This window comes from Myiozetetes cayanensis, unplaced genomic scaffold (genome assembly GCF_022539395.1).
Source record: "Myiozetetes cayanensis isolate MyiCay16 unplaced genomic scaffold, myiCay2020 scf1, whole genome shotgun sequence".
Taxonomy (NCBI): Eukaryota; Metazoa; Chordata; class Aves; order Passeriformes; family Tyrannidae; genus Myiozetetes; species Myiozetetes cayanensis.
In genome coordinates, this window is record NW_026086604.1 from 108,158,790 (window position 1) to 108,178,960 (window position 20,171).

Sequence of the window (20,171 nt, forward strand, 5' to 3'; positions counted from 1 at the left end):
TGCAGGACCTCCAGAGTTAGGATAGTGAATACTCTGAAGTTGAGGGACAATTCCTTCAAAAGGTCAAAGGAGAACAAAAGCAGTTCAATAATGCACTACATGTGCCCTCACATAACTGCATGGCTTTTTACCTTCAAGAAGAGAAGAGTGATCTCAATGTTCTACAATAACTTTAACCTTGATTTTGTGTCTAAAAAAAAAAGGAAAACAAAAAAAACCATAAAAGATTTCCTGAAATACTGCTGTTGTGAAACGCTGAAAAAATTTGTTAACCCAATTTGCACTTTGGAAGGTCAGTATAATGAACTTCATAAGGAATTCAACAATTTAACAATTAGAGTATATATGGAGTTTCCAAGCTGCAGTTTCTATTTAAATATCAAGAGTATCAAACACACCAGTAACTTACTTAAGAAAGCTTAGCATCTAGAGCTGGTAACGTGAACAAGCATTGATTGCTTTAGTTATTCTTTTTGCTCAGATTTCCTTAGCATATGTGTACTCACATCACAGCTGAGACCACAGTGAAGAGACATAAATAATTGTCTGGGGAAAAGCACAACCAGTTCTGGTTTATAATATATTAAAATGATGCAACTTTTAAAGTAACCACTTTGTAAAAACTGTATTTTATTGAAGTCCAATTTATACTACAAAATGAAATCCAAGGTTCATTAAGACATTTTTGTTTGAAATCTGCCTTAGCTGACAATGTTTATGTTACTCATAACATTTTGATTGGTGGAAACTGTCAAAGAAGCTCCACAAGAAGATCAAAACAGAAGACATATACTTCTTTTCTATAATTTTTCGTGAATTCAGTTATAATAAAAGATGCCGAGCTGAGCAATGGAGGCCAATGCTGTCTTTTTTTTCTTTCACAGGACAAGTATAGCATGGGGCAGCTACATTGGAGGCTCACTATACGCTACTCATGCAAGAATGAAGAAAGCACCCTGGCTAACGAATAAGTCACGGTACTTTGGAGAAAGCAGAGCAAGACTCAGAGGGCAGTTCTGTTTCCATGCCAACTTAATGCCTGTTCTTTGTTTTGAGTCTGCCCAAGAGTACCAATTACTGCCAATCTGGTAATTATTCTATGCATGAGAAACTGAATGTACTAGACTTCCAAACAACATCAGGTAGCAAAACATTTTTCTCATTCTCAGTTCTGCACAGTTTTTAACCAGGCATCTTCTAGGTCAAAAGACCCAAATCCCACCACATACAAAGGCAGGTTATAGATAAGCAAATACAGAAGTATACCTTCTGAAAATACTCCCACTAAAATAGGAAAGAAACTTTATAGCACTGTGTGCCACTTTGCTTTATACCTTTCTTGCCTGAACATCCGATGAAATATATCATAATTGCTTAAATGCAATCGTACCACATAATGTGTCCTTTTGGAAAGTCAGAAGCACATCCTATTGGACCAAATATCATTCTGACCTGACCTAGCAGACTCAAAACTGAAGAGCTTCAGTGCATAGCCAGTGAATCTATTTCCTCCTCCTTCATTTGACTTGCTCTAATACATTCTCATGTGCTTGAGTATATGAGTCCCAGCTCCTAGGGTAGCTCAGTACCAAAAGGTTTTCATGCAGGGTAGTTTATATTGCCTGAATAAAAACCCAAACCTCCAAGGCGTGACTACTCCACTGATTGCTACCATGCTATTTTTTAATCACCTATAACTTTATTCTGGATGAAAAGAAGAAAAAAAAAAAAAGAAAAAAAGAAAAGAGAAGAAAATCAGTGGACAAAAGCCATATAATGCTGCTGAAATAGGCTCCTTTATTCCTATATGTTTAACTTATCTGGTGTTGGGCCACTTTGTACCATCAGTAGAGAGAAAATTATGAGTGTATGGGAATAGCTGGACAGTTAGAATAATCTTTCAGTTCTGAGCTCTGGACTTCCTCAAAGAGTTGGTAATACACTCAAGCCTCAGCTATCAGACATTCAGGGAATGACACAAAGAGCTTCTGCACAGGTGTTAAAATAATTTGTAAACAAATATTAAGATTGTTAAGATTCACAGAATTGAATATTTCAGATTCAGATTTTAAAAATCCCAGCAATAAATAGGGATTTAACTGTCCTCAAACAAAGCTTCTAAGAAAGAAATAACTGTAGGCACAGTACTTGCTTAATTATTCCCACCAAAGCCAAGTTCTTGAAGAAATGTGATTAGTTAAGTCAAGTCTGATTTGTGGACAGGCAATCCAGTAGCATAAAAATCATTAGCTCCCAAAGCATTTCAGCATGTCTAGCAGAGCACAGCTGAAGAGTTTGCTTCACAGTTTCATAAAAGATCATTTCATGTATGACAGATTTATTTTTTTTAAGAGCATATCTATATTTAATACAAAGTAGGCACTTGTTTTACATAAACTCCTAAAAAGCTGGCTTAAATATTTTTAAAATCTTATTTTTAAAGTCTAAGACAGATTTCAGCAATATGTTTTTAGTTGAAAAATGAATGGTAACTATACTATAATATATCCTGCTTTAATATTTTTTGTATCCACTACACTCTGGTCTTTCACTTACACTATTTTTCATTCCACAGAGCCAATGTTGCTACCAATTTCATCATCCATGTGATCAAGCTTAAGTTTCTTGTAATCAACACCAAATGACAAGTGAGTTTTCCCTTCCTCATTTATATCACATTTCATATCATGCCCCCAAACTCCCAGTCTCATCCTCTTACCTATAAGCAGTACATGTGTGGTACAACCTTTCTGAGTTCTCCTACAGATGTGTAACATATCTGCATTTAACTCTTCCTTGTAATACTGATTATAACACACAAAAAGGACTTGGACTGAAAATTACCCGTTTACTCTTCTCTGGTTTTTTTTTCTATGAGTCTCACTTCAGTGGCTAACATTGCTTATCCGAAATACACCTAACAAATAGCAGGTGATACCATAAGTAACAAATAAAGCCTAAAATTCAAACTAAAACATTTTTTTTTAAATTGCCAGATTTTGTCAAATTTCTTGAGTCTCACCTCACAATATTCAGTGATGATGCAGAAACTATCTCGCTCCACAAAGCTTGCATAAAATTTGACAATGGCTGGATGGTCTAATTTGGAGAGTAGTTGTGCTTCCAGATTTGCTTCAACTGTTTCATTAGGCTTTAGGTCTCCAACAGAGATTTCCTTTAGGACCTTTCTAGAGGAAAAAAGAAATATTAATAAAACCAGAAAAATATAAAATCACGTAATGTTCAAAATCCCATCATAATTTCTTCAAGTGCAAAATAATAACATTAACCAAATACCTGGCAATATGAAATGATGAGGCAAATATGGGTAAACAAAGAGAATGCATTACAAATCAAATAAATATGCCAGTCACCATAGAGATTAAGCAATGTATTAAAAATACTGTTTTGAAATATTTCTCCCACTAATACCCTACTGCACAGTTTTCTTTATGACATGTTTTCAGTGCTATGGATTACTGCACAATAATAAACATAAATAAAAAACCAAATCTAAGTGATTTCAAACCCACTCAGAGCATATGTTCAAGATTCATATATGAAATAATGAGTAGCAAGAAACTTCTTTTGCAGCTTCTGCCAAAGTCTCTTCATGGAGGCATGAGAAAAATCACACCAAATAGTATTTTTGTGACTGTTTTTCTGGTGATAAATTCAGGATGTCAATTTTTTTTTTAAAGATCAGCCTGCTCACCTGAACACGTAAGTGAAAAGTGCAAACCTGGATTTGTGGTTGAACTCTAATTATACTGTTTCAGTGAATTCTGATTTTTTAGTATTTAATGTTTGTTTAGGGAAACTCTAAATCCTCTGGAAAAGGATGTAAAAATCTAGGGCTTTTTCATATTCTTCAATTTTAAGATATGAATGTGCCACAGGAAAATCTGTAGTTCAGACTTGGCTCCATTCAGAACCTGGAGCAGAGCAGTTTAGTGCCAACTTAACTTGGAAAAAAACCCTCAGTGCAGGGTACCATGAGAAAGCATATCTTGCTGAGATCTTCCTGATAAAATGCTTAAAAATGGCCACAGAACACACACATCCCATTTCCATTTACTTTACCAGTTGCTGAGGAATGGATTACTGGACTTTGTCTGAAGGTAACCTTGAGACTATCAGAGAATATAATGATTTTTACTGAAATAAAGTGATGAATTTCCAAAAACTTTTGAATATGTAAAAGGCAAGTTTCATACTGAAGGGAAGTTTTCACAGTGCTTTTAGAAATTTCCCTATTCAACATACATTGTTGTAAAGTCACTGTAGTTAAACATGACAGCGATAAAACTACAGTAACTCATTGATTTCAGGAAAAAACAAAGAAAACTGTATTTCTTCATAAGAAAATTTCTTCCTAAATCTGAACAATCAGTTTCTGACTAACAATGCATGAATTTTTACATAAACTTGCCTAATCCCCATCTGGAAGTGTGATGAAAAAACATGCCCTTTGATTTGTTTGCATCTCCACAGACAAGCTTCATTCTATGCAGACAGACAATATCTATGCAATCTTCTCATCTTCAGCTGACATGGGGCCATTACCCCTTCCTTCATATAAACTGTGTCACAGAACTGACAAACAGAATGAGTCCTTGTTAAACACCACTTAATGCAAGCTTCTTGTATACCCAAGAGAGCAATAAAAGCCTGATGTGCTGATGTGTAGGAATAGCTTGTCATCTTAGTCACTCAGTGATTTTGATGCTGTCATCAGCTGTCAGACAAGATGACAGGTGTTTTTCTTATTTAAGTTAATTCCCAGAAGAAGAAATCAAGAAAATACACTTTTTGTAAATAAGGTATTAGTTTTCTGCTACATAATTCTAATTCATATCCACAGTTGGAAGACATTTTCATCTAGAAAGAAAGTTTCTGTCATGCATTCGAGATTAAGTATATCTGCATGTCACTGGTGTGTAGTGTTTCTGTATTTAGGTAAGGTTTGATTTTAGTGCATTTAATATGAAGAACATAACTAGACTTCATGCTTTCTGCAAAGCTTTTGATGATATTTTAGCAAATACACTTCAAAATTTAAATTTAAATTTATTTATTATTATAAATTAATACAGAATACAGACACATACGCAGATCATAGAGCTGTTTAGGTTGGAAATAACCTTTAAGAACATAGAGCCCAACCACAAACCTCACACTGCTAATCCACCACTAAACCATGTCCCTAGAGATAAGATAAAATGTCACTGAACACACAATTAGAAAACTTTATTATAGCAGTGCTAGCAGATATCTTAAATACAGAACAACAGCCTTTGGATTTTAACTGTGTAGAAAAAAAAAACCATAGCCTTGCAATTCAATAAGGCAAACACTCTTGAAACTTCATCTTGAACCAACCACAACTGAAAGACTCTTGCAGTGAATGCATTTGCATCTTAGGAGTAAAAAACTATGTACATCCATCATGAAGGAAGCTGGTTCTAGCACAGGTAACAGCATCCACCCCTTCAGGGTGAGAAAATAAAAAAAAGAGATAAGCCCACTTCCCAAATTACACAAAGCAGCAGCCCAGCCTCCACAGTGCCCATGCCTCAGCAGGCTCACAGACCTTCTCTCCGAGTACCTTCTCTGGGATCATCTATTTTCATCAGCAAAACTTTGCTGGCTTGTATTGTCACACTTTGAAACGCCCCATGCCAGACGCCGGGTCTGAAAGCGTGCTAACAGGGAGCAAATGGGGCTAAAGAGAGCAAGTGTTAAACACTTACAGCAAGAGAATAACAAACATGAAGGTGGAATCCTTCAGAATAGGGACCCACAGTGGGAATCCCTTTTCGAGCTTTACTAGTGACTGACAATACGCCACAGCAGTGTTTATCGCAGTCTATTTGCACTGATCTAAAATTAAATGTTTTACAACCCATCTGGTATTTGTTTACATCGATGACATACTTTATTATTATATAATTTGGTTTACTGGATCAGATGCAGTTCTGAAAAGACAGCATTTCTCAATTTATTGAGTAAACTGCAACATGAATTATTGACTAGGTACATTTGCTTACTGATAAGGAAGTACAAGAAATATAACTCTTTTAAGGTCATTAATAAACAAGTCTGGTAACATACCACAGAAAAGGTGTGATCTAGGAATATATGATCAAAATTTGAAGTTTATAATTAAACATAAAGTTCATTGTACACAGGCAGTTGTTCAGTTAATCGCAGTTAATTATAATTTCGTTTATTATTTCTGAGTTGCCAATATGGAGAGTTGTAACATCACCCATAACTGTGTACTGTATTTCTATCCACACTGACACTTGCAGGGCTACCTCTTCACCCTGGTAACTCCTCAGAACAAGGACCAAGTGCAGTGCTGTAAAAATGCATCACCTCTCACTGGGCCTGTAGCTGCATCTGAAACTGGTCATAAAGGATAAAATTAAAGGAGTGCCTGTCTAATCAATGATGTCTTCAATTCTACTTATCAAAGGGCAAACAGAGAAGGTACAGCACTACAAATGGGGATCAAAATGAAGAAGAGGTGACAACCTTCCCACAAAAGGTCTGCACAACAGCTTCCACAGTATTGAAACCGTTTGGGAAATTTGGTAACAGACACCACCTGCCTACAGACAAGATGAAGTCACCCATCATTACTGCTTCTCAGTCAGCTGCTTTCTAGAATATCACACAGTTGATGATATTTGCATGTTATGGACAAGTGTAGTCCTAAAATAATAATTTTAGATTTCTTTTTATAACTTCCACACTGAGATATTACATTATTAGAGTCTATTTTTTGATACATAGTCATGCCTATCCCCAGCTGAAACTCTCCTTTCTGTACAGTTTACATCCTGATGTTACAGATCCCTCTGATTTGACATTCCACTGTGCACATGGGATATTCCTTATATAAAGAAACTAGCCTGCTGTCAGGTGCTACAGTTTCCTCACATTTCCTTTCAGACCTCTCATGTTTGCACTTTTGCACATCCAGCTTTAATTTACAATTAAGATACTTTACTGAGTTTAAATGCCACCCTATTTACTGGAATCCACTTTGCTCACTTAAGTTGGTCTTCCAGTTCCACTGCAATTGTCAGCTAATCCTTACCCATTATACATGCAGCTATTCTGTTGCTGGTAATCTGATCAGATTTCTCTCCCTGGTGTCAGGGACTGGCTTTCCTGCAGTTCCAGCTTAGCAACAAAAATTCAAATAACCATTCTTTATACTTTACCCATTATATTTGGAATACCAGTATCTGCATGCTCAGACAGTTTAAAGACATCCATCTGTCTGTTTGAGAAAGAAGAAGCTGGTGAAACCGTGAAATACAAAAAGTCACCATACACAAATCAGTCCTACCAAGAAGAATATTTGGGTTTAGCTAAGGAAAGAAACACTCATAGTAAATTAACAGTACTTGATTTCTGTGGGAAAATCAAGAAGATGACCACACTTCCAATGAAAAGCAAATGATGAGTGCTGTTTGGTATTCCTCCTTACATATATATGTTTACTCATTAACCAAAACATTTCAAAACTAGGTATTACTACATAACTTCTAAAATCAAACCTTGGGTTTCTTTTATCATTCCCTTGCCTACTATGGATTTATTAGTCAAGGCATAAACCCATTTCAATCCTAAGTATTGCTCCATAACTCCTTAAATCAAATGCTGAACTTCTTTTGTCATCCCCCCTGAACACTACTGATTTACTAGAGAAGCCATAACAGTGGTCAACAACTCCAAAACAGCCTATTCATGTCATTCATGAATATTCATAAACATTGGGAACTAATCCCTGAGTTAACCACTATGAATTCAATCACTATATGAGCACCGTAATATATGTAGATGGATTAAATATAATTTCATTTTCTGAATAAGCACTTTAACTAATTTAACCACGCTTAAATATCTTTGAATGGCAATGAGATTTCTTAAATTTGCAAGTGAAATAGATGATTCACTTTTCCATCAGCAAGTCACAATTACAGCACTTACAAATATTTTTCAAGATGCCAAATTTTCAAATGCTCTGACATATGCACTAACAGTGAACAGGCCAGCTCATGATGAAAACAGTTTATGGTTATTTGAAAATTAACAGTTCCTAATTAGTATCCCAAAGAAATGTAGAATATATTTTCTGGAACATGAAAGACAATACTCTTGAAGTAAGTTAGATCCAAGGAAGAGAGCTTATATCATTTTCCTCTGCACTTAGCAAAGTCTCATACATACAAAGGAGCATACTTTTTTTTGGTCAACCATATGTGACAATGTTGGAAAAAATCTTTGAGTTGCCATCTACATCGATTAAAAGTAACAGAATAAAAGTGAACATTGATTAATAAAGGATGAATTTTCATCTAAGGACACATTTTTGAAACCTTAATTTTTTTCCCCTAGAAAGAAATGGAAAAATAAAATGTAAATAAATTTATAGTCTCTTCATATGGTTCAGCTCTAAATCAAATACTAAGAGGCTGTGGCTGAACTGAAGAAATTTGTGTCTAAACAGGAAAATTATTAAAAATATTTATGAGTTACTGACTAAATACCTGTGAATATACTTCCTTTTAGCAATACTTTATTGTTACATGTTGCATTATCACCATCTACTGTTCATTCAACCTTTTTTTCACAGTTTAGTCTTGTTCAAGAATGTAATTAAGTATCATGTTGCCACTAACCTGAGAGGAATTTTAGAGAGAAATCTGACAAGGACTAAATAATTTGTTTGTTTTCTGTATCTTTGAAGATTTAATTCCATCAAACATCAAATCATCTAAACCAGCCATTTCTCCATTGCGATTTCATTACCCGTATTTGATACACTTCATTATTAACTACCCTCTGCTAATTAATGTTCCCTTACCAAAAAAAAAAAAAAAAAAAAAGGAGATACCATTACAGAGAACTAAAGATTGGATGCAGCATTTTGTTTTCAACCATTTTAATATAAATAAATGTCTCACAATTGCTGTGTTGTAATTCTTCTTGCAGCCTTGGGCTACGGCATCTGCCAAAAAGAATTTTCCTTCTACAGGAATAGTTTGAATTTTTAAATTAGTTGCAATCGGAAATTTTGTAGAAAGGCCTTTATATCAACTGATTCATCAGTTCACAGAAAACAGACTATTTTGAATAAAAGGAGTTATAAAGGGAAACTAGACATACTAATAGTCACTATAAGAATGCATTCCATAGAAATTCAACTAAAACATTTCCTAATGTAAAATTTAATTGGTTCTTTTCTGAATTTAAATATATTTGTAAGCAGAATTATGTTCCTTTCAATGTTGCAAGGATATTTATGTCAACTGTATTGTCCCTTCAGTGAAACTAATTCCCATAAGTAATATAAATACTAATTGCTGCAACTTCAATGAGAAAATTCACTTTTCCTACATGTCTCCTTCTATCAGTCATCTCCTTCAGTGTTTATTTCTGATATGCACTCAGGTATCTATAGTACCTGAGAGGAGGGAAGAAAAAGAAAAAAGCACAGTTTATAGTTTTACAAAAGCATGTTACTAAATAGTCTACAATCAAAGGCAAAGGGAATCTAGCAATGCTGAGGAAATTAATTGCATATATAACATCCACTGCTAGACACAAATCTTTTAATACTTTTTAGCCCTCCAAAGTGTGATACTGTGATCTTAACAATCAGTGAAACATGTGCAATTCAAAAATGAAGAAACTACACAGCAATATTGAAAAGTTATTTTAGAACACATGAAGTTATTTTAGAACATCATTGATGTTAAGAGAAACAGTGAACTAGGAAATATATTTGCTAATATGTCGCATAAGCACAACCCAAAAAACATAGAAAAAAATAGGGAAAAATTCACTGGTTGTCCAGCAAATCCACAATTCCCCTCACTGCAGCAGTTTTCTCATTACAATGTACCGAATGCAACAAAGAACTGGAGGTTCCCTCTCCATGGAAGAAATTACAACATCCTTGACGCAGACAAGAGAAAACACCTTGCCAACAAGGGTAACTTGTGAGAAGATGCATTAGACAAACATGTTAGAATATTTCAATTACATACGGTATCTTTGAGGCAGGTGGCCACAGTTCAACCTAAAGTAATAATACTGCACCTCTCCATTTTCTTATTAAAGCTAACTTACAAATGCATAAAAGCTAAACATCAGTTTCAACGAAATGAATGAGACAGAAGTGATCTCAAGGCATTTGCTTAATTGCAAAATCATTAAATTCTTTCTCTGCCATTCACCTCAAAGAAAGGTAATTCACCAGTAATGCCTTAAGCACAATTCTCCACCTAAAGTTGAAAGTGCTTCTTGTAAACAATTATCAAAACAATGAACTCAACCATCAGCACCACTCACTGCCTGCACATCAGATCAGAATGTGTTGAGTGCTGCAGCACGGAGTTCCCGGAGCTCTGTGAGGACTGAGATTTATTGTAAACCCAAGTAATATTTCCTCTAAGGCACTCTGCCTCCCACTTACATATATTAAATTCCTAGTTAGAATCCACGCCAGTCAAATGGGCAAATCCCACTGAAAATGAAAAAGTAGGCTGCTCACCCAAAGAAAGGTATACTTGAAGAAGAGCATTTAAAAAAATAAAAGGAAAAAGAAAAAAAAAAAAAAAAGACCGATAACAATACCACCAAAGCTCATAAAGATGACTAAGCAGATGTAAAAGTTGTATCAGACATTGCTGCAGAGGATTTCACAGACACCTGAGTTACACAAGCTGAGCGAAGGGTCTTGACATATTCCAATAATCACCTTTTGATTTCAAAGAAGCCACAGAATGTCAGAGTTTATGCCTTTTGATAATGAGGGAATTAGAAATTTTAACAAAGTAGTTGCCTGTGCAAAAGATTACGGCATGGCTGTGGCTTTAAATTGCCAAATCCATTCCCAGCATGGGCCGGGTAAAATCTTGTATCTGTGCTCCAGTGCCAAGCTACCCTGCATCCTCCACTGGAGGTTCATCTAGCACAGGGGATTTCCAAACTTTCTTACTCTGAGCTCTAAATAAATCATTCCAGGGTGAGATACTCCATTTCTTGGACTCCTGTGTGTTGCAATGATCGATTCTGCCGTGCTACCAATTTTAGCAGAACATCCCTACGCAGAGACGCAGGTGTGTGTCTGTTTCTGTAGCTTTGTGGTAGCTGTGTAAAAGCACAGCTTTACTGGAGAGAGGAATGCAGAATTGTTGTTGGCTCTAACAGCAGCTCCTGCCTTCTGCACCCATCTTGTACTTCAGCACTGTCACAGTCCCACAGCAAGGCAGGTCTGCAGGTCCTTCACTCCATGGTCTGAACGCCTGGAAGAGCCCTACTGTGCAATGCTGGGCTACAGGAAAAGCTGGGCACTGACAGTGACGCATGAGATAGGGACTAAAGCTGCTTTAGTCTCCAGTGAGATCTGCTTTGGATGAATCTGGGGTCATCAAACTTGTCTCTGAACCAGTATTGGTGTGCACTAGAGACTATCTGAAACAACTGTGGCCATATCTGGAACTTGTCTGCTAATCTTGAAACAACACATTTACAGCTTCACTCCCTGGCAACCTCCATTTGCAGGTGTACTCTTAAAATCAGGCACAAGTGCATCAGCCACTGTTACAGAGTTTCGGCAAGGACTGGGATACTTAGCTCTAGGTCTTGACTCCCACAGCATTGCTCACAGAATATGAAAGTCAGGCTCGGCCACTGAAGTGTAAAGCTCATGAAGGCTAACTCCTCAAACTGCTCTAGGTAAATCCACAAGGCCTCTCTGTCAGTGTTTTTATCCTCTTTTATTTGGGGCCAAGCATGACTGTACACCTCAGAAGCCATGGTAGCTCAGCTGATGCTGAGCAGCTGAGCCTACACAAAGCAGCAGAGGACATGTGACTGAACCAAGCAAAGGATGGTTCGCTAAGAAAAGCTTATTTAAAAACCAGCAGCAATCAAAGAAGGTCCTACAGGAAATGCACCTTTGACTAGTTTTCAAGGACATCATGAAGATCTGTTTACAAATCTAAAATGTCCTGATGGATTCCAGTTTTAATTTCTAGTTTTTGTTATTAACTGAGGGAGAAGAAAAAAGGAAAGCAGTGCAATTAGATGAACATGCACATGACAAACTGGCAGGGAATAATTTGCTACTGTTTTAATCAATTCAGTATCAAATGACCGTTCCCTTGGAATACCTTCAGAGAAGCAAACAGGCAGCAAACACAGGAATTTGACAACACAGCAATCTGCTGATTGCCACTTGGATATTCATAAGTTACAAATCCCTTCCACCTTTAGATTTTATTTCATTTGTTATAAGAAGCCATAAATAATTGAAAGTCACATGATGAATTATTCAGCTAAGTGCACAGTTTCCAAGGAATCATAGCATGAGTCTGGATTAATGCTCTAATGCAAGTCAGATGCAGAAGTTGAGCTGACACCCCACTGTTACCACACAGTAGAGCAGTCCAGGGAGCTTGGCACTTGTCAGCGTGTGCTTTCCACCACAGGGACACATAAGTACCTTGTGAATATTTATGAACGAGAAGCCCCTATTGCCTACTGTGTACTTCAGCTGCTCGCCCATACAAGGTTATGAATTAGTGGAACTTAACCCAGAGCTTCCCTTGGCACAATTGATTAGGACATTCATTATCTCTAAGGGATCGCACTGTCCTTCAAGATTACTGCTGAACTTAAATCTCTGCTATAAAAGACTTTGTTTTTAACCATAATTACCTGTAATAATTACCTGATAAGCTACTAAGGGGGACTGGGATAGAAGGAACTACTGTTTGTCGTAAAAATGCTGGTACAGTCCTGCTACTTTTGCCACACAAATCAAGTAATCTAACTATTTTGTGTAGGTCTAGGTCCATGATGTTCAGAAACAAATAAATATCAAATAATATACAAACCAAAGCATCCTGTGTAAACTGGAACTAAGAAGCTTGTTTTTTTTACAGATATGTCTCTTGTATTTAACTGAATTTGGAGTCTAAGATTATGTAAATTCTGACTATAGTTTCTTCCAAAACTGGGGAAAATTATTAATCTCTCTCCTGTGTAGATCATCTACTACATGAGAAACTTCATTCACAGTGAAGAACCTCCCAGGTTCTGGCCCTTCTCTTTTGAGGGCATTCATTTTGGTCTCTACTCTGCTGTCTTCAAGTTGCAGGGACTTCTAAGATATTTAACTGTCTGTCATACTCCATGAGAATCATCCCAACAGGATAAAAAGTTCTTGTAGAAGATGTTTAGTGAAGGCATAACCTACTACACAAACATGGAAGACAGAAGTCATCTTCCCTAGGCATAGATCTGAAATGAGGGACTTGCGCTTTTCTTTTTAGAAAATTGTCATGAAACTCAGAAAAGTTATTAACCACATTTACACAAAGCAGACACCTCAGAATGAGGTAACTGTGATCCTTAAGTCTAACAGCCAGTCTGAAATAACCCCATGGTGGCACCATCTCAATCCAGAATACTAATCACTGGTTTGGTTTTCTCCCTCTCTACCATGGATAATATTGAATCACAGAATATTCTGAGTCAGGAGGGATCCACAAGGGTCATCCTGTCCAAATCCTGGCTCTGCACAGAATAGCCCCGAGAATAACACCAGGTATCTGAGAGCATTGTCCAAACTGTTCTTGAACTCTGGCAGGCTTGGTGCTATGACGACTTCCTTAAGGAGCCTGTTTCAGTGCCCAACCACCCTCTGAGGGAAGAAACTTTACCTAATATCCAATCTAAACAGCCTGTGACACAGTTTCATGCCATTCCCTCATGCCATGTCACCACAGAGAAGAGATCAGTGCCTGCCCCTCCTCTTCCCCTCATGAGAAAGTTGAAGACTGCAGCAAGGTCTCCCCTCAGTCTCCTCTTCTCCAGGCTGAACAAACCAAGTGACCTCAGCCACTCCTCATACAACTCCCCCTCTCAACCTTTCACCATCTTCACGGCCCTAAAAATACCTGGAAATATACCTTGGAAAATACAAGCAGAGAACCTGTTGTTCAGTAAATTTACACATGATCAGAAACTATGCAAGCACATTTCAGAATATACAAGGACTTGCAACCATTATTTTCTAAAGAAAAACAGAGTTCCTCGACACAAGATGTGTTCTATGACTAGGGTTTTTCTTGGCTTAGACATTCAGGAAGTCAGTTATCCTGATCCCATCCACACACAGAACTGGAGATAAGCATGAAGCAGGCATGTACTTCTTATAGAGAGGTGGGTATTGCTGGCCTGAGCAGCTCTGAATTTACGTGAAGTAAGTCTGTTAACAGGAGGCATGCCCCAAAAAATCAACCCTCTCTACCTTCCAGATGAAGCAACTCTGTGGATAACACTTCACTCACTACAGGTATGATCCTTGAGGGGTAGCAAAGTACAAGGCATGACCCAGAACTATTTCTAGAATCACGCAAAAGCTTTGCTGAACATATATGAAATTACATGATAACCATTGATAGTCTCTGCCTTAGCTCATTCTGTAGACATTGCACTAATGGAAAACTGAAAAGATATCCCTGAACAGCTTCTGTATCAATAGCCAAGATGTTACCTTTCTTGGGAATTTGTTTCCTTATTACTTATTCCTATTCTTATGGTTTATTCCTATTCACGGTGCTTTAGACTACCGCAATTTTCAGGAAACTATCTCTGGCTGAGTTCACCTTGTACAAAATATTTGTCTCAGCATGTTCTAGATCATCTCCAAAACAATAAAAATAGACTTATAATTCTGCTGAGATCACAACTGCATTGTTTGGGGTTTGTTCTGTCAAAATGCCTTCAGAGCATCATTAAGCACTTGCTCTTTTTAAAGAGTAAGAACCATAGCCACCTAAATTTTCATTCAAAAGTATATAAATAACAGAAGTAGTAAACAATACAGTTCCATAACAGATTATTTTCTGATTCGAAAGTAGTATTGAGATTGTGATTTCCAGAATATTTTACCACCTAAAACCAGAATTTATAAATAGAAGGAAGTGGCTACATTCCAGCTCATTATGCTACCTGCGTTTTCAAGTTCACCCGGGGCAGTATTTTTGCCATCCACTGGCACAGACGTGATAGAAATTTGAGGGGATCCGCTCGCCAATCTAATTTCGAGGCGCCGAAGGAATGAATTGTGATACGCGAACATCACCTAGTGATCAAAGGCTGAACTACAGCATCACACCACCGCTTGGGCTTGTTAAATACTGTTGTTGTGTTTGTGTTGGACCGCGGTCACAAAAAGAGACTGATTTTGAAAAAAATTAAAATTAAAAAAAAATGCCAGTTGATATTCAGTGTCTGTCCTGAAGGTAGCAGAGGACACGCTCAGGCTCATCCCTAACAAAACACAGACATGAAATGTTGCAGGCAGTGAATGTTTGCTCAAGACAATCACTCACACTACAATTCTTAAGAAAAAGAATAGAAATAGCTACTTAAAGGATAAGTGCATATTCCCTGGTTTTGACGTTTGGCAGCTTGTTATAGCAGCAAATGTGCGAAGACCCACATTTCACTATGCTGCTAATATTCTAAGAATATGTGCAGTAACAGCTGATTTCTGAACCATTAAAAATAAAATCATGTTCATGAGGATGGAGAAGCATTGGATGAAAGGCAAATGCCCAGCACATCAGTAAGTGTTCTGAAAAAAAAAAGAACTTCAAGAACCGAGTTCATTTATAAATTACAAAGACCTTAAAAATAAACTATACAATCATATTATACACACATCTATTATGTGTTGACTTAATTATGAAATGATAAGTTAAAACATTTAAGTCTTTAGTAAACAGTTTTGTTACAAAGAAGAGCAAATTTGTGAAACCAGGCATGTACCTTTGCCCTGCTTCTTGTCAGGCCAGTGATAAAATTAACCTTGATTCTACGTAGGCACGAGAGTCTTCTCTGCAATTAATCTTACATTAGCAACTTCTCCAAGGTATGACACTGAGAATTAAGTATGTTACATATATTTTTACTAGTTTCATTATTTTTTAAAAAAGCTTCAGAGGTGTACATCAACACGGAGATAAGGGTCTGACTTTTTCTATCCCCACTCTTACCATGCATAAGCAAATTAAAAAGGGCTTAGATAAAAGCTCAGTAAAACAGATATATTGGATAAACTATATTGAACAAAACCAGATTGAGTTGGAATGTTGAGTCAGCATAAAATCTGCTTTTACCTTATATCCTCACTAAAGTTAAACAGTTAAGGCTGTGATGTAACACCAAACTGAGAGATGAGACACGAAGAAAACATCCACAGTGCAAGAAATATGTTGCAAAATTTTTATTTAAAGCAGGTGAAGGCTTTACTTACAATTCTTCACCTTGTTTCGCTTTTCTGTCAGAAACCAAATACACACTTCCAAAGCTCCCATTGCCAAGTTTCCTCTGAACAGTGTATCTTCTTGCAATCACTGCATCTCGGCAAGCAGAGTTAAATCTGGCAACAGTGACACGCTTAGCAGTTTCTTGAAATTTCAGCATTTCTCTGTGTAGCAAAAACTATGCAGATTTCTCTAGAACGTAGCTTTCAAATCCTTTTTTTCCTTCTATGGATGTTCACAGAAATCACTTGAAACAGAAAAAAAATTGATTTGTCAATGTATTACTCTTACCAAACTTTTCATTCTATGGCAGCACTTGTAGTGAGTGCTTAGCTTGCAGCAAACCACAAATTAAGTGGAATTGCTAGCTGCTAAGCTCTGGGCAGCAGACTTGATAATGAAACTATAGATACTGTAGATGTAACATAGTCAGTCTCCCTCTAAAACAACCTTAAATTAACTCGCTGAACTGATAACACAGGGGAAATGTCATGCAGGTGCTTATTGAAGAGCTCAGGTGCTTTTTGCAATGACAACTACAGCTGTATTTCACCTGACAGTTCCCCTAGACATGGCAACTCTTCCTCAGCACCTGTCTTTATACCACCACAGTACCTGACACCAAAATTATCTGTGTTTCAGGATAAAAGTTTCAAGACTTTTGTATATACTGAAGCATAACTTCCACCCATAATTTGAGTTCTCTCCCATCAACAACTCCAAAGCTGTTTTATTTGTGCTTTCATTATCCCTCAGATTTCACCATCTGTTGCAGTGCTGACCTCACAGCTTCTCTGTGATTCAGTGATATCTTCTGCAAATTAGAGTTTTGTGGCTACATGCAAGCCTACAAGACTTTCAATATAACCCAATCCTTCCAAAAGTTCTTCATTTCTCCTCTGCCATGTCCTTTCATGACCCACCTTTCTAACAGTCTAGTTTTGGTTTGGAATTCTTCTCTAACTGAAGTCCTAATTCTACAAGCACAGGGACTGCAGAGCTAACCTTTAGTGTTTCTATGGTTTTCAATAACTGAACATGAGTTTAGAGTAACTTTGTTTATTCAGCCTTCCTCATTGTAGATGATAAAGGGTAGGTCTTTCACTGCATATAATACAAAAATATTGCTTTCATTTACCTTGTATTTATATAATGCTACCTGAGTCACTTGTGCCTGAGGACCCTTTGGAACAAATAAAGATATTCCAAGATCAGTGCTAATATTACTGTCAGCACTGCCTGAGCTGCAGCGCAGCGTGCCCACGCTAGGCTTGTGCACCATTTCATTTTAAGGTGAAGGCAAGCGCATAAAAATGCCTTTTTTTTTTTTCTGTTGTTGCTTTGGAAGAGCAAAGACAAATTGTTTAATTTTGAAAGTTATATAACTTTGGGTTCCAAGTCACTGGCTTCTCTTCCAAACAAACGCAGAGCCTAAATTAAGATTACAAATTTGTATCTTGCAACAACAAACTCTGTGTGTGTGTGTGTGTGTGTGTGCACAAGAACCTATTTTAATACCCATCTGCTGAGCTGCTGTCACACTATCCCAAAAGCCTGACATTGCACTGTCACTATGCTATGAAACACAGATAAACTTTAGTTACTACAAGACATATTAATAATGCAAATCCTATGATTTTTAAACTATAGCACTCACGATGTTTTTTCTTTATTCTCTTTCAGATAGCAACACTGACAAAAATTTTGAAATGCAAATGCTAAGGAAAGAATGTCAGCTTTCTCTGAAATCTGTCTGAAGAAACATAAATGGATCACACTGAGGTGTGGAGAAGGAGAGGGCAGGAAGATGAACTCTAGAAAATATTACATTGAGAATTCTAGAAAATTTACATAATATTTTCATTTACTGTTCTCCTAGTTGCTGTTCTATTCATGCTTTCATAAATGCCTTTTGAAATACCTACCCTTAGAACAACTGCTGAGCTATCTATACCTATTTTTCAAGAGAAGAGTCACTTGGTACAGCTCACCTTCAAATTTTCATACTTCCTTGGGCCCTAGGAACATATCCTTTACACTACAATATCACACTTAAGATCAAGTAGCCCTTTGGATGTAACTCCTGTGCTTTCTTATAATGCCTCTCACCACCTACTCTATGCTTCAGTTCCCCCCTCTATATAATTATAGTAATAACTATCATTATATAACTTCGTGAAATGCTTCGTTATCTCCAGGTGAACGGTGTTAAAAGGTAGCAGACAGTGATTGCCATTGGGGCATCACAGGCACATTTTAGCAGCACAGAAGAGGTGGATTGAAAGAAACACCCTGTATGAGTCAACCATAAGACTGACTGATTTTTCAAGAAGTACATGTACCAGTAGCTCCTCCTACCTCACTCAAACCTTTAGCCCAACCTTCACTGTATTTCCCACCAGTGTCCGTCTTTTCCCACTGAGCAGGTATTTCCCAAGCAGCAGCACCAATTGCTTCATTAAAGTTCAGAACAACTAAAGATAGCTCAAAAAAAATCAACTCCTCAGCTCCCCTTTCCTCAAAAATCCCAGTATACCCTATTCAGAAACACTGGTAAACAGTTTATGTTCTTAAGTTTGTCCCACCCACTCACCACCCCCAAGTCCCATCCCAGAGTCTGGCACACTGCTGATGCCAACCAAACTAATGCAATGACATTTTCTGGATCATTTAAAAAAAAAAAAAAAAAAAAAGTTTCTTCCTTGCCTAGAGTTAAGTCTTCCTTTTTGTGCTGTAAGCTAAAGGAAAATAGTTGTTTAGGGTTTAATAGTTCCACCTACACATGCTAAGCACAAAGTATCTCAAGTTCTTCCTTGACCTTTCTTTATTTAAGAAAGATTAACCTCCTGGTTTCTTTAGCAACAGCTAACATACTCTGACACTTTCTACTTCCAAGATAAACCCTTCTTTGCCAGTCAAGGCCATTTTCGAGTTCTATCAGGTTTTCCTTTTATTCCTTAAGAACCACCGTGCTACATCAACATTTGCCACCTCCCACCCCCTGCAGCACAAATTCCAGAGTTTTTATATTTAAGCTCTAAATAGCCTCAGTTCTTACTACTTTGAATTTTTTTCCTGCCAGTAACTTCACTGGCCTGTTCCTTTAAATGTTTTGGAAAATAAAAACCCGAGATTTTCCTTGTATTTTCCTTCGTTAAAAAACAAAAACAAACAAAACAAAACAACCCCAAACCAAACAAAAACACTTTGTAATGCTGACTACATTATTATTTTCTGCAATATCTTTATAAACTTACCCAAGCCTAAAGTAACATCATCTCATTTGGCTCAGGTTTATACTGAGATTTTTTTATCCAGAGAAAGGATAATTAAGATTTTATTAGTAGTGCCAAAGTAGCAAAGGAGCTTGAGGGTGATGGTAAAACAAGGTCAAATGTACTTGACTATCAAAGAAGATATTTAGTATCTGAACGCACATTCGGGAAGCCGAGATTCCCCAGAGATGTTATCACCTTCTTAAAACACCGTGTAAGACTCAAAACTCACGTTCCGAGGGTGGCCCAGCTCCCCTCACACAGAGGGGCGACAGCGGCACGCCCTCACCCCGTCCCCATTCCTCACCCCTCCGGGAAGCGTGGCATTCCTCGGGACCCACGGGCAGGCACCCCACCTTCCCGCCGCTCCAGCGCCCGGCCTCCACGGTGGGGACTGTGGTCCCTCTGAGTGCCCTGAGCGTGCTTTGTGTCCGGCGCGGGGCAGGCAGGGCAGGGGCAGGCGGGGCAGGGCGCGGATGGAGAGAGCGCCCCCGGCCCGCCCCGCTCCCACGCTGTGTTTGCCGCCCCG

The 20,171-nt window shown here is 37.6% G+C and overlaps 1 protein-coding gene across 6 annotated transcripts in view; it reads right to left on the reverse strand.

Moving 5' to 3' along the window:
* The window catches only part of NEK11 (NIMA related kinase 11), an 83,073-nt gene extending 62,914 nt beyond the window's left edge, over nucleotides 1-20,159 (reverse strand). For 5 of the 6 annotated variants that reach the window (XM_050315567.1, XM_050315575.1, XM_050315550.1 and 2 more), the window contains exons 1-3: nucleotides 19,950-20,159; nucleotides 16,358-16,614; nucleotides 3,023-3,188 (exon numbers count right to left, since the gene is read on the reverse strand). In XM_050315567.1, coding sequence (XP_050171524.1) covers nucleotides 3,023-3,188; nucleotides 16,358-16,527 — 336 coding nt within the window. In that variant the 5' untranslated portion in view covers nucleotides 16,528-16,614; nucleotides 19,950-20,159. The remainder of the gene's footprint in view (nucleotides 1-3,022; nucleotides 3,189-16,357; nucleotides 16,615-19,949) is intronic. The other variant, XM_050315562.1, reaches the window with a different exon arrangement.
* Nucleotides 20,160-20,171: the final 12 nt, after the last annotated feature.